The 13,731-nt window shown below is 45.4% G+C and overlaps 1 protein-coding gene across 1 annotated transcript in view; it reads right to left on the reverse strand.

Moving 5' to 3' along the window:
- Positions 1-13,731, reverse strand: part of LOC140429605 (A disintegrin and metalloproteinase with thrombospondin motifs 19-like) — a 789,098-nt gene that overhangs the window by 421,366 nt on the left and 354,001 nt on the right. The window contains exon 9 of the mRNA XM_072516849.1: positions 5,049-5,189. Coding sequence (XP_072372950.1) covers positions 5,049-5,189 — 141 coding nt within the window. The remainder of the gene's footprint in view (positions 1-5,048; positions 5,190-13,731) is intronic.

The raw sequence follows: 13,731 nt of genomic DNA on the forward strand, positions 1-13,731 counted from the left end.
CCCCAGGCTGCCAGCGAAATGGAGAATCCCGACAGCGGAGAATCCAGCCCAATGTCTCCTTCTCGATGGTCGAATATTTTTCTTGATGAATACTTAGTTTCCGAGAAAAAAAGCCAGCAGGCCTTTCGATTCTCTCATTGTCTTCCTGCAACAGTACAGCACCAACACCCACATCAATTGCCACCTTAAATTGCTTGGCATAATTAGGTGCCATCAACGCTGGTGCGATGGTTAACACAGTTTTCAGATTATTAAATGTCTCTTCATATTCCATCGTCCATTGAAATTTCCTGTGCTTTTTCAGGCTTTCAGGTGTTCAGTCAGGTGAGCAACCACACTGCTAAAATTTGGCACGTACTTCAGATAGAAACCACTCATGCTCAGAAATCTCAGAACTTCTCTCCTCCTTGATGGCATCGGAATAGCTTTCATTTTCATATTCTGTAGGGCTATCTGACCCATCCAATTATATGGCCTAGGAATGTGACTTGAACTTTCGCAAATTCACTTTTAGCCAAATTGACCACCAATCCAGACTCCTGTAGTTGATCGAATAATTCCTTTAAATGTTCCAAATGCTCCTTCCACGTTTGACTGAACAGCACCAAATCATCAATGTACACGGTACATATTGTTTATTCCAGAAATGACCTTGTTGGGGAATCTTTGGAATGTTGTTTGTGCGTTCTTCATTCTAAATGGCATGACTTTAAACTGTTACAGACTATTGGACATCACAAAAGCCAAAATTTCCTTTGCCCTGTCTGATAAAGTTACTTGCTAGTATCCTTTAAGTAAGTCAAGTTTGGTAATAAAATTCACTTGTCCCATCTTTTCAACACATTCTTCCCAATGAGGAACATGATATGAATTTGACTTCACAACTGCATTGATTTTTCTATAGTCCACACATAATCATTGTGTTCCATCTGGTTTTGGTACCATCACAATAGATGAGCTCCAAACGGAGTGACTCACTTTGATTATCTTCTTCTTAAGCATGCTGTCAATCTCCTTTTCAACCTGTGCTAACTTTAGTGGAGTAACTTCTTCCACACCCAGGAAAACGTTTGTAACTGAAAGAGCCATTTCCAGTCACTCCATATTTAAACTTCAAAACCAGCTCATTTCAGCTCCCCCCTTGTTCTCAAACAAGTCTACACTGTTTTAAAGACGGTTGATCTCTTTTAACTGAACAGCAGAGAGCAAGCTGCCTGACTTGTGGTCACAGCTTCATCCAGAACTGCACTGACCTGCTTTTCCTACAAAACTGATACCTCAGCTCCACCCAACAACATCATATTATCAATATGAAATCTAACTCCACAGGGAATCCACTTCATCAAAACAAAATGTATTTAGTCCAAGTTTTTACAATGGTTTAATTACACACCTGACTCCTAAAATATACTTGCCTTTTAAACTAAGATTCATTGAAAACACGACTGCACCAGTCACACAGACTAACCCAGGCTTTTAACACTTACTGCTTCCAACACTTTTTTCTTCTCTTTGGAAATCTTTTTATTGGCACTTTTCATATTTATAAACAATTGTATATATAGATCACATTTTTCTTACCTGCGTTAATTTACTTTATTATACAGAGAGGTTTATTTTGTCTTTCATTCAATTGACCTTTTACACATTCTGCCGTCCTCCGGATCGGTCTATAGTCCCCCTCTTGTTGAGGGGGATGGGTGTGCTGCTGTAGCCAGGTCCCGGAAGGTCGTTCCTTTACAGGAGGCCTCCCCCATTTGTACCCAATCTGTGCCAGGTTGTTGTATGCTTTCACCACTTTTTGAGGAAGACATTCCAAAGACTTTTGACCTCAGGAAAAATTGCTCCTCATCTCATCTTAAATGAGTGACCACTTATTTTTAAACAGTAGCCTGTAGCTCTAGATGCCCCACATTCGCTCTGTCAAAACCCCTCAGGATCATACCTGTTTTAAAAGCCACCTCTTACTCATCTAAATACCAGCAGATACAAGCCTAGCCTGACCGATGTTTGTTCATATGACAACCCATCTATTCCAGTTGTTAGTCGAGTAAACATTAACTCCATTGCATTTACATCCTTCCTTAAATAAAATCAACACTGTACACGGTACTCCAGATGTAGTCTCACCAATGCCTTATATAACTGAAGCATAACTTCATTACTTTTTGCATTCAATTCCCCTCGCAATAAACAATAACATGCCACTGAAATTCTTGGTACATTGACAGGCCTACCAGAAAGCATTTAACGACAAGTAGTATGGAAGAGCATTGCACAAACTTCGTACACAGTGTGGTACAGAACCTAAGAGTTCAATGTGGAATTGATGCGCAACTCTATAACCACATTTGTGAACTTAACCATGATGTAACTTGATGGTTGAAACAGTGGGGAGTACATTTAGCCCCAGCCAGGACCATCTGGAGATGTTGGTTCACTTCCTAACCGGCTTTTATCGCTGGGTTTTAACAGGCCCCGCTGTTAGGCCTCCGCCCCTCAGTGGTGGGAGCTCATTTACACAAGCCCCAGGGGGAGATCAATCGGGCCGTGGATCTCGTGGGGGTTATTACATCACCCATTTGACTGCTGCAAACATGGTCTCTGAGCGTTCCACTATATGTGCTCTAAAGCATGACTAAGATTATTGAGATACCACTCCAAAGGCGTAGCAGTGTGCCATGGTGTACAAACCTACTTAGTGTGCTCTCTCAAGGTGAGAGATAAGCTCGTCCTCCCACCACTGCCACTTTGCAAGTATCTTTCAGCCAGCCTACCAAGGCTGTTGCTACCTAGGTCAGGATGGTACAATCCAAAGACAAGCCTTCTAGGGCCAGAGCTACACAAAGTCAACCACAAGGCTAACTTCAATTTCCCCACTTGAAGTCAGCAGCTTTCTGCCAGCCATGCAGCAAGCATTGGGGTGGCAGTGGATATTAGCAATAGGGCATTGACAGCCTGCAATCCTGAGGAAATGATGTTATTCATCTCATAAAAAACAAATTTTAAATATTTTATTCAGGACTTGGTGATAGAAAGACATTCAACTAAGATAACGCAATAACATTTGAAAACAGAGGGAAATGCCATTTCATCAAATGTCACATGATTAAATTTCCAGGAATACATAAAACAGGCTGGCAACCGTAATTTGCTTGTACAAAGGGCTTATTACCTGTTTCAGGTGCAGGTCCTGGTGCCTACACTTCTCCCTTTACCAATATGATAGCTCACATACTTTCAGTGCCACCTTCCATATTGGATCCTTAGGTGTCCGTTTTACACCTGTGAAACCGGTGGTGTCAACAAATTTCTTGACTGTAATTTGACCAGTGAACCAACTCACATTTTTTTTGAGATTTAGAAAAACTGATGTTACAACTGGTAGTTGTGCACTCACTACAGAAATACAGGTAGGCAGCATAGGTGATCAAATCGAATATGCTCAAATGCTCGGCTTTCCAATTTTCTAACAAATTGTGGAGTTATCAACATTCACGGGAAATGGATTGAGTACTTCAGGGACTTGTTTATAGGGGGCAAATTTGTGGGGCTGGAGGAGTTGGAGAGATTGTTTGAGTTGCCTAGGTACCTGCAGGTGCCTTTTCTGAGGAGAGAGGCGCCATCTTTCCCCGGATTGCTACCTCTGGTGCTGCAAGATAAGCTTCTGTCAGAGGATGAAATAGGAGAGGGGAAGGCGTCGGATATTTACAAGGAATGATGGTTGGGGGGCACCCTGGTGGAGGATTTAAGTGCAAATGGGAGAACGAGTTGGGAGAGGAGGTGGGGGCTGGGACATGGGCTGAGGCTTTGCGGAGGGGAATGCTTCCTTTTCATGTGCAAGGTTAATCCTCATCCAGTTTAAAGTGGTGCATAGTGACCACACGACGGTGACGAGGATGAGCAGGTTTTTTGAGGGGGTGGGGGATAGGTGTGGGCGGAGCGTGGTGGGGCCCACACACCACGTCCACATGTTTTGGACATGACCAAGATTGAAGGGGTTCTGGCAGTGGTTCTCGGATGTTATGTTCGAGATTCTGGGGGTGAGGGTGTCCCTGTGTCCGGAGGTGGCGATGTTTGGTGTGTCTGCAGACTGGGGAGTGCAGGGCAGGAGAGTTAGGCCAGTGTATTGGCCTTTATCCCCTTCCTGATAGCCCGGAGATGGATTTTGCCATGTTGAAGGGACTCGGGAGTCGCTGAAGGCAGTGGTATGGGTGAGCGACCTGGCAGAAGACCTTCGGTTAGAGAAGATCAAGTTCGCTCTGGGGGTCAGTGGAAGGGTTCACTCAGAGGTGGAAGCCGTTCATCGAATTCTTCAAGGAGAATTGAGGGGTCAGCGAGTATGAGGGGGTTAAAAGGGAAAGGTGGGACATGGTTGAGGGTTGGTGTCGGGGGGCTGGAGGGCTGACGTTGTTTGTTGGGTCGATGTGATGTTCTTCTGATGCTGTTTCGTTGTTCTTTTGATATTTTGTATATTTATATTTTGTTTAAAAGTCTTGAATAAATATATTTTTAAAAACCATTCACAGGAAATGTCTTATGACATATGGGAATGTGATTACAAATACTACGATATTAGAAGTTAACAATGTGATAAATGTTTCATTTCAGAATGTTTTCTTTAATGGAATGCATTATGTCGACAGCTTAGTGACTTAAAATCTTAAAATGGCTACATGGATAAACACACTCAAAATATACTCAGGAATTTAATTTCCTCTGGTGGCACACTGCAAACTGATTCGTACTTTTTTCACTCAAATATATCAACCAATTATGCTAAATTTATTAATGATTAGCAAATTTGACACAAGTCTGTTATTCGGCATGCCACCAGACGAAACTAAAGCAATTGGATGTGCCTTTAAATAAATCTCTCACATTTCTCTATAAATCTAAGAACAGAAACTCAAGAAAAAACTGGCTGATAAACTAGTCCTTCACATTAAATTCATTAAAGGTCAACAGTCTGTTGTATTAAATTGCTGCAACAAAATAACAGCTACAGACCTAATTTCAGTAGCAATAAAAATCTGGTATGTACATACCTGAGAAATCTTTCCAGATCATCTCTGCTGCACTGGGACCAGGATACATCACCCAAGTTTTGACCTTTGATCCATTCCCCAGACATGATATGGAGGCCATCTGCACAGGGTGGATGATCATTGTCATGATTCATTCCCATACTGAATTTGAAAAAAAGGTTAAAAAATGCATATTGTTTTACTGACAGACAAAAACAAATTAAGAGTACAACTGAAGCACATTAATAGCAGATCATGTGTAATGTTTTTGCTTCAAATGCGTCAGATTAGGTCTTAAAAAGCAAACGCCTACAGATTTGGTACACTTTCTTAAAACACATAAAATAAAATGTCTTTCTAGGTTTCATTTTCAAAAACTTAGATTGTATGTAGACAAAGGAGGTCTTGTGGCTCTTAGCTTTGGGTTCAAGTCCCACTCCAGGACTTGGTGGCCAAGGAAGGTGCGATCGTAATGTAGCCAAACAGGTTGAACAGCAATCTGCAAATTCTTCCACCAGATGTCAATGGCAGGCAGGAAGAGCAGGAGAGATTCCTAGTCAGCCATCTGATACAAAGAAATTTGAGCCTCTAACTATCACTATCCAGGCTATGTCTGGCATTTAAAAATGTATGTTCTCATAGCAACTCAGACTCCTTGTGCGGGGGAGAGGAGGGGGTTGGTGATGCTGCCTGGCTCAGTTGGTTGGATGGCCAGTGTGGACCAGATTGGTGCCAACAGCATGGGGTTCGATCCCCATTCTAGCTGGGTTAAATTTGGGGCCTGCCTCCTTGCCCTAACCATGGCAGAGACCATGGCACTGTGGGTCAGACCTGCCTTTGGGCAATACTTCACATGGGTGAAGGACATTTTAACTTGATATGAAGGCGCACAACAAAGGCAGATAGAAACAATTTACATATATTAAAATAAATGATATTATTTTAATAATAGGGAGCAGAATAAATCATGGAACAATAGTTGATAGATAAATTCCTCACTGGTTCAGAACATTGCAATATTGTCATTTATGTAATATAATTGTGGTTTCTCCCCATTTACACATGGCATGTTCGAAAATAAGAATGCACAAAAAGAATTTTAACCATATTACCTCCAGTTGCATTTCTCAGACCATTAACTCAAGTCAGCTGTTTAATTATCTAATAGAATTCCTTACAAAAAGATTCCATGACCTTTGCACAAAAGATAGTTTGCGAAAATCTCCGCAATATTCATCTATGTTAATGCATTCATTTTCAAATCTGACAGCTATTTTCCACAGATAACATTCCCAGAATTAGTGAAGCTACAGTGCATCATGTAGCTCCACTGGGATGAACGAGTACTTCAGAATTAGGTGCAGCTTTCTGGCAATATCAATCAAATCCAATCATAATATGGACTTGATTTTAAACATAAACAGTTGATGTATTTAATCAAGGCCATTCAATGTGCTCTGGGTGCATTTATTGAAAAGGCTAGCAGCAGAACCTAATACAGCTCAGTTTTGTGATGGTAGCCTATTCCTTCAAAAAACTAGTTTGATCTTATAGAGATTTTGCTCATGGTGAATCATGTCAAAGGGCATTCTAAGATTGTAACTCGAACTTCAAAATTTGAATCATGATCCTGGCTAATAAATGTAATAACATTATACTGTGCAAAATTTATACTTGTAATTCATTGTGCTTCCAATAATTAATGCATATTTTTATAGTGCCCAAAACCTTCTTTAAGCATTAGATCAGTGTTTTCAAATTGGGGGTCGCGACCCACGGGTGGACCGCGGGATGATGTAAAATGGGTTGCCAAAAGGTCTCCAAACATGGTCCTCGGGGATCTCCTGACCGTTTTCCCCATTTTCTCCCTGGGTGAATTCTGGTTATAGTGCGGTGTGTGGCCACATTAGACTGAGGTAGAGGCCGGTGCTGTGGACTTTCTGCCTCCCTGGGTCACTCTTATAGCCACCACCACCGATACAGCCTCCTGCAGGCACTCCCGTTTCTGCAGCAGCTGATCAGCCAGGTTAGTCAGCACCTGCACATACAACTGAAGAGTTTAATAGAAATATCTTTGAATTTATTTCCTGCAGAAACTCATTGGGGCTGTTTAGCACACTGGGCTAAATCGCTGGCTTTGAAAGCAGACCAAGGCAGGCCAGCAGCACGGTTTAATTCCCGTAACAGCCTCCCCGAATAGGTGCCGGAATGTGGCGTTTTCACAGTAACTTCGTTGAAGCCTACTTGTGACAATAAGCAATTTTCATTCATTCTGCACAACGTTAGTTTCCAGCAGTGTGTCACGCTCTTTTTTTTCCAGGCCTGCACCCCCACCCGAAAACAACTAACTGCCGACTGGAATATCTATTCACAAGTACCCCAGTCAGTAACTCATAGCCAGAGTACTCCCTTATGCAGGATCTAGCTCTAGACGATAATTCCTGTGGGGTTCTCCCCACCTTTCAATTGGCCCATTTTCACAAAGCTGATTTATATTTGCCCCATTCTGAACCCGCTCTGGGGCGACGGGTGTGGGTTTGGGAACACCAACCATCCTAATCAGGGGGCAAATGCATCTGTTCAAGTAGAGCTCAGCGGAAGCACAGAGTCAATAATCACACAAAGAGACCGATTTCAGGGTTAACGTTCTGAATCGAATGCATGATTAATGTCTGCCACTGTTACCATTGTCAACTAATCTTGAATTTCTGTTACCATTAACGTTGTCAGTGTTGGTTGAATTTCTGCGACAGTTAATCTTGTTTGTCTGTTGAGTTTCTGTTACTCTTAACCTTGTCAATCAGATCTATGTTTAAAGTTGCATTGCGTGTGCATTTGATGTATATTTAAAATGAGGAGCCACTCGCCGCTCACTTTCGGAGACCAGTCGCTCTCTCTGTGAGACTGAATTTGCGATCAATGGTGAGTCTCCTTCCTTCCCCATCAGCCCAAAATCCAGGCGTGTTTCCAACAATTGCCTCGTTCCCCCTTCAAACACCTCAGGAGTCTGCGATCAAAGGTCTTGCTTACTGATCTGTGCAGATATTTTTATTACAAGCTATTTAGATCTCCAAATAACAACAAAAATAGGAAATATATTTTCATTACAAATGTTTGACTTTCAATAATCGAGTGCCAACGATGAGCGTGGTGTTTTAAAAAGTGACTCTGGAGAATCTATTGTTTATTGAATCCATAACATGGCATGGGTCGTAAGAGGCGGCTATTTTGCAAAAACGGGTCGGCAGAAAAAAAGTTTGAAAAACACTGCATTAGATGGTTCAATAAAGCACCGGCAGATATATAAATATCTTCAAGGAAATCTTTTAAAGGTTCTTTACTTTGAAGAGATGTACCTATCATAAGTTCATACTTCATATAATTTAAAGTGCAGAAGGAGGCCATTCGGCCCATCGAGTCTGCACCGATTCTTGGAAAGAGCACTCTACCCAAGGTCAACATCTCCACCCTATCCCCATAACCCAGTAACCCCACCCAATACTAAGGGCAATTTTGGACACTAGGGGCAATTTATTATGGCCAATCCACCTAACCTGCACATCTTTGGACTGTGGGAGGAAACCGGAGCACCCGGAGGAAACCCACGCACACACGGGGAGGATGTGCAGACTCCGCACAGACAGTGACTCAAGACGGAATTGAACCTGGGACCCTGGAGCTGTGAAGCAATTGTGCTATCCACAATGCTACCGTGCTGCCCCGTGCTAGCCACTTGAGTAGAGTAGCCCAGAGGCGACCCCTGACCTGAAACGGTTCAGCCCCGCCCCCCATCCAAGCCCAACCGCAAGAGTCCCCAATAGCGTCCTTTGTATTCTTGCATCTGTCCTGATGAGTGCAAAATGAAAAGCCTTGACAGTATGTCGCTTTCTTCAGCAATACCAGTTTATTTCATCTATTCAATATTTATTACAGACCTACTAGTGATAATTAGTTTTGGTCTCTTTACAAACACTTAACAATTCAGTGCATTACAATTTGGTGCACTGAACCAAAATATAATAGTCGTCAATATGTACATCAAACCAAATGGCTATATTAAAATACCATGCCAAGCGGTTCCATTATATTCTTGTACACAGTGAAATCACGACAGACAACATACATAAAACTGTATGCCAAGTCTTTCACATTGTCTGACGAGAACTAGAGTTTAAAAAGCCCTGTCTAAAAGGTTCTTTAAGCATTATAGTTCACAGCTGCACTGGTTGAAAACTGTGCCAAATTTTTGTTCATTTTATATAAAAGCCTTTAAACAGAGAAGCGATCTAAACAAAAGGCTTACTATGGTGAAGTTGGAAAAACAAAATAAAACAATCTTGTTAAAAGTAGCAATCATAGATTTAATACTTATGGCCAAAACAGTCTAATTGAAACCTTTAAACCTTGAAGTTGATCATATATGCAACATAATTAAAATACAGTAGACATGCATTTGAAGTGAGAGCCATTAATTCAATTTCACCATTATTGAGTACCCTTTTCAATAACATCTAAAATATTCCATCAGGATCTTTTCAATTAAAGGGGTAAGCTGAACCACTCAACTTTAGGAGGCCATTAAGCTGTGGCTAATGTCAAACCTAATTTTATATAAACATTCAAAAATGGAGTTCATATGTAAAGGTTATTCATTTTGTATGAATTGCATTTTTGTATGCCAATTGTATGTCCTTTCTAATTAACTGTATAAGGCTTGTCATTGGAGTCGATAGGTTTGGTGTCACAAATCCTGTTCAAAATGAGGGTTTTCATTGCTTTCTGTGTCAGCACCAAGCACTTTAAGGTCACATACAGTGCAATTATATACAGGGTAAGACTGCTTCAACCTTGTCCCGACAACATTGCTTCAGCTGAAGGAGAGACCCTTTTATAATACACGTTTGAGATTTCTTCATTTCCCCTAGCTTCCATTCTACAGTCTCACAGAGAGACATTGCCATTATAAAGGAAAGGTTGGTGCGATGTCTAATGGACAGTCGATTACTACCTTCTGTCCTACTGGGAGGGATTATTGTATTTGAGAATTGTTTCTCAATTGACTTACCTGTCTAAATAAAAGTTAACTAACTAAATAAAAGAGGTGACCAATTTGCTGGCTCTTGTTTTGCAAACCCACTGAAATTGAATTTAAATTCCACTCCACATTTCTTAAATATTATATTTTTGGATTCTGTTCATCCACTATAATCTTGGTGAACCTGGATTTTGGTATTTAGGAATTACTGTAGTTCTTGAAAGATGACGGGCGGGATTCTCCGACCCGGGACGCCCAAATTGCGTCTCCCAATGGGCGTCGGAGCAAAATCAGGATTGGCCCCAGACACTACTATGGCCAGTGGCGCAATGGAAACCAAATGTGACTACGAATCAAGAGATTTCAGGATTGGCCCTAGGCACCGACCCAAACGTCATGTTCTGACCCTCGCTGGTGGTGTGAACGAGTTCCACATTGTACACCAGCGGGAGCATGGAAATAAAAGCAAATAGGTCGGAATGACCCATTTGCATCTATTTAGCAAGAACGACACCCTATGCTCTGCCCTCCCATGATTCTCCGGTCCCCGCGGTCAGGAATCACGTAGGCAAGTTTCACTTGTGGTCTCAGCAATCGTGAAGCGTTAGATCCACCAAGCCAGGGCCACGATGATAGAGAGCATCTGAGCCTGTTTCCCCCCTCCCCGAACCGCAAATCAGCCCTGAAACTACGACCCGCACCACGCAGCAGCCTCCAACCCGTGGATTGCCTGGTTGCCCCACCATCCCCAATATGGGGTGACCCTCCCCCCAGGGATCCCTGTAATAGGGGACCCCCTCAGAGGCCCCTGTGATAGGGGGGCCCTGCCTAAAGGAACCACCTGCACAACCCCCTTCCCCCCACATACACAGACACCCTCCCCCCTCAAAGACCCCACAGAAAAGGGACCCATGTCAGGAAGCTAGAGAGCAATGCAGACGGGGGCTGTGGGAAGCATCTGAGCTGTAATACTTACCTTGCAGCTCCTCGTGTCCATTCCCTGAAGGAGATTAGCTGTGCCTGCATCTGGTTCCTACAGATCTATTATCTGCAAATCTGCAATCCATTCCTGTCTTTTAAGTAATGGTTTGTGATTGACAGCTCTTAAAATAATCTGTAGCTTTGATCCATTCATATCCATTCATGTTTCAGTGGCCTAAGTGTGTAACCCCAAAAAGAGAGGTAAGTGCAGTGAAATCACACGCTTGACTGACTGGAATACACTTAGTGCACTTTCATCTAGTTGATATGGGCACCCCTGTGGGGGCTCACCCTATTAAAGGGGTCACATGGTGGTGTCTTCCTATTTCAGGAGTCTCAGGAGAAAGGGCCCCTATTACTGGGGTCCCCTTGTTACTGGAATCCCTGGGGGAGGGGTTCCCCTATTACAGGGGTCCCTGGAGTGAGTCACCCCCATACTTGGGGGTAGGGGGGCTCCCAGGCAATCTGGGTGGGAGGCACCTGTATGGTTTGGGGGGGGTTTACAAATATGCGGTATGGCGGGGGGGTGGCCGGTGGCCGGCCGCGGGACACGCTATCAAGATGGCTGCCCAATAGCGGAATTCCCTCGGGAATCCCTCATATTCTCACCATACATAAATTTGCATGGCGTGGAACACTGAATTGCAACCTGCTTTACAACCGCGAGGGGACCGTAAAACTGGTGCAATTCAGCTCAGGCGGGAGAACATAGGGCTGAACTTTCCGATTTTGCAGCTAAGTGCCGATGCCTGTGTGGGAACAGTGTCATTTTACAACGCCAAAATTGGCGCCGAACCCTCACCGAAACTGGTGAGGGGCTAGCAGTGGCGCCGGGTAAAGCACCTGGCTCCCGTGCCAAAAAGGACCGGAGAATGGCTGGGTCCGTGGCCGAGCATGCGTACAGCGACAACCTGCAGTGGTCGCGACGTACAACATGGCGCCGGCCGTGTGTGGGCCCGACCTGCCAGATAACGCCCCCTATACCCCCCTCGCCACCCCAGACCACCCCCCATCTGTCCCCCCAGCCCCTGCCGAAGCCCCCCGATCAACGGAATGGCTCCCCCCGCCCGACTATAGTGGCGCTGGACACAGTCCTCAGCCGCCACGCGAGGTTGACGAAGACTTAAAGCACACTTGTCCCGTGCCATCAGGAAGTCAGCCCGTCGGGGGCGGAGCATCGCGGGAGGGCCTTCAGGTGATGTCCTGAGGCGGGCCCAATGGCATGCGGCATATTCCCGATGACGCCGTTTTGGAGGGGTGGAGCATCTGAAAACAGGGGCGAGATTCTCCGACCCCCCGCCGGGTCAGAGAATCGCCGGGGGCTGGCGTGAATCCCGCCCCCACCGGTTGCCGAAGTCTCCGGCACCAGAGATTCGGCGGGGGCGGGAATCTCGCCGCGCCGGTTGGCGGGCCCCCCCGCTCGATTCTCCGGCCCGGATGGGCTGAAGTCCCGCTGCTAAAATGACTGTCCCGCCGGCGTAGATTAAACCACCTACCTTACCGGCGGGACAAGGCGGCGCAGGCGGGCTCCGGGGTCCTGGGGGAGGCGCGGGGCGATCTGGCTCCGGGGGGTGCCCCCACGGTGCCCTGGCCCGCGATCGGGGCCCACCGATCCGCGGGCGGGCCTGTGCCGTGGGGGCACACTTTCCTTTCCGCCTCCACCACGGTCTCCACCATGGCGGAGGCAGAAGAGACTCTCATCACTGCGCATGCGTGGAAAGCTGTCAGCGGCCGCTGACGCTCCCGCACATGCGCCGCCCAGTGATGTCATTTCCGCGCCAGCTGGCGGGGCACCAAAGGCCTTTTCCGCCAGCTGGCGGGGCGGAAATTCGTCCGGCGCCGACCTAGCCCCTCAAGGTTGGAGCTCGGCCCCCAAATATGCGGAGCATTCCGCACCTTTGGGGCGGCGCGATGCCCATCTGATTTGCGCCGCTTTGGGCGCCAGTTGGCGGACATCGCGCCGTTTCCGGAGAATTTCGCCCCAGGTACCGCACCCGATTTCAGGGTCAAAAGGAATTCTCCACCTCATCGCGAATTACGATACCGGCATCGGGCAACGGAGAATCCCGGCCATAGTCTCCCAAACGGAGAATCCTCCCCGACACCAACCCTTAGTCTCTCCACCCGGTTAATCTTCCAAACACGTTCGGCGGTCAACTGCCACAGTGCTGGTGTAACCCTTATCATTTAGTCGCAGCTTCATCTCTCCTCTCATCCAGGAGCATCTTATCCTCTATCGCCTTGTTCCATTTTCACAGCCACCAATCTCCCACAGCCCTGGTCACTGACAACGTACCTTCCAAACCACCTCACTGTGACTCGTAACACCCACATACTGCGCCCCTTACCAATCCCACTTCGTTTTGAATCCATCCCTGGAAAGCACTCTCTACCAAGTCACTTAAAACAGCGTTCTCAAGCTCCCAGCAGCATACAGACTGTGACCCTGTATTCCACCAAACTTGTATCTTTGGCAATTTGCTGAACCACTTCCTCACTTTTACCTCTGACGTTCTCGTCACCAGCAATATCTTTATTCTCACCCAATCTAGTCGTCCCTCTTGGTTAGGCCCCCAACTTCACTCCCTCAAAACCCAGAGGCATAAACCTTAGCAAATCTGGTACACAAGTATAACCATCCATCATTACATTTGGGGCAGCACGGTAGCATAGTGGTTAGCACAATTG

The sequence above is a fragment of the Scyliorhinus torazame genome, chromosome 9 (genome assembly GCF_047496885.1).
Source record: "Scyliorhinus torazame isolate Kashiwa2021f chromosome 9, sScyTor2.1, whole genome shotgun sequence".
NCBI lineage: Eukaryota > Metazoa > Chordata > Chondrichthyes > Carcharhiniformes > Scyliorhinidae > Scyliorhinus > Scyliorhinus torazame.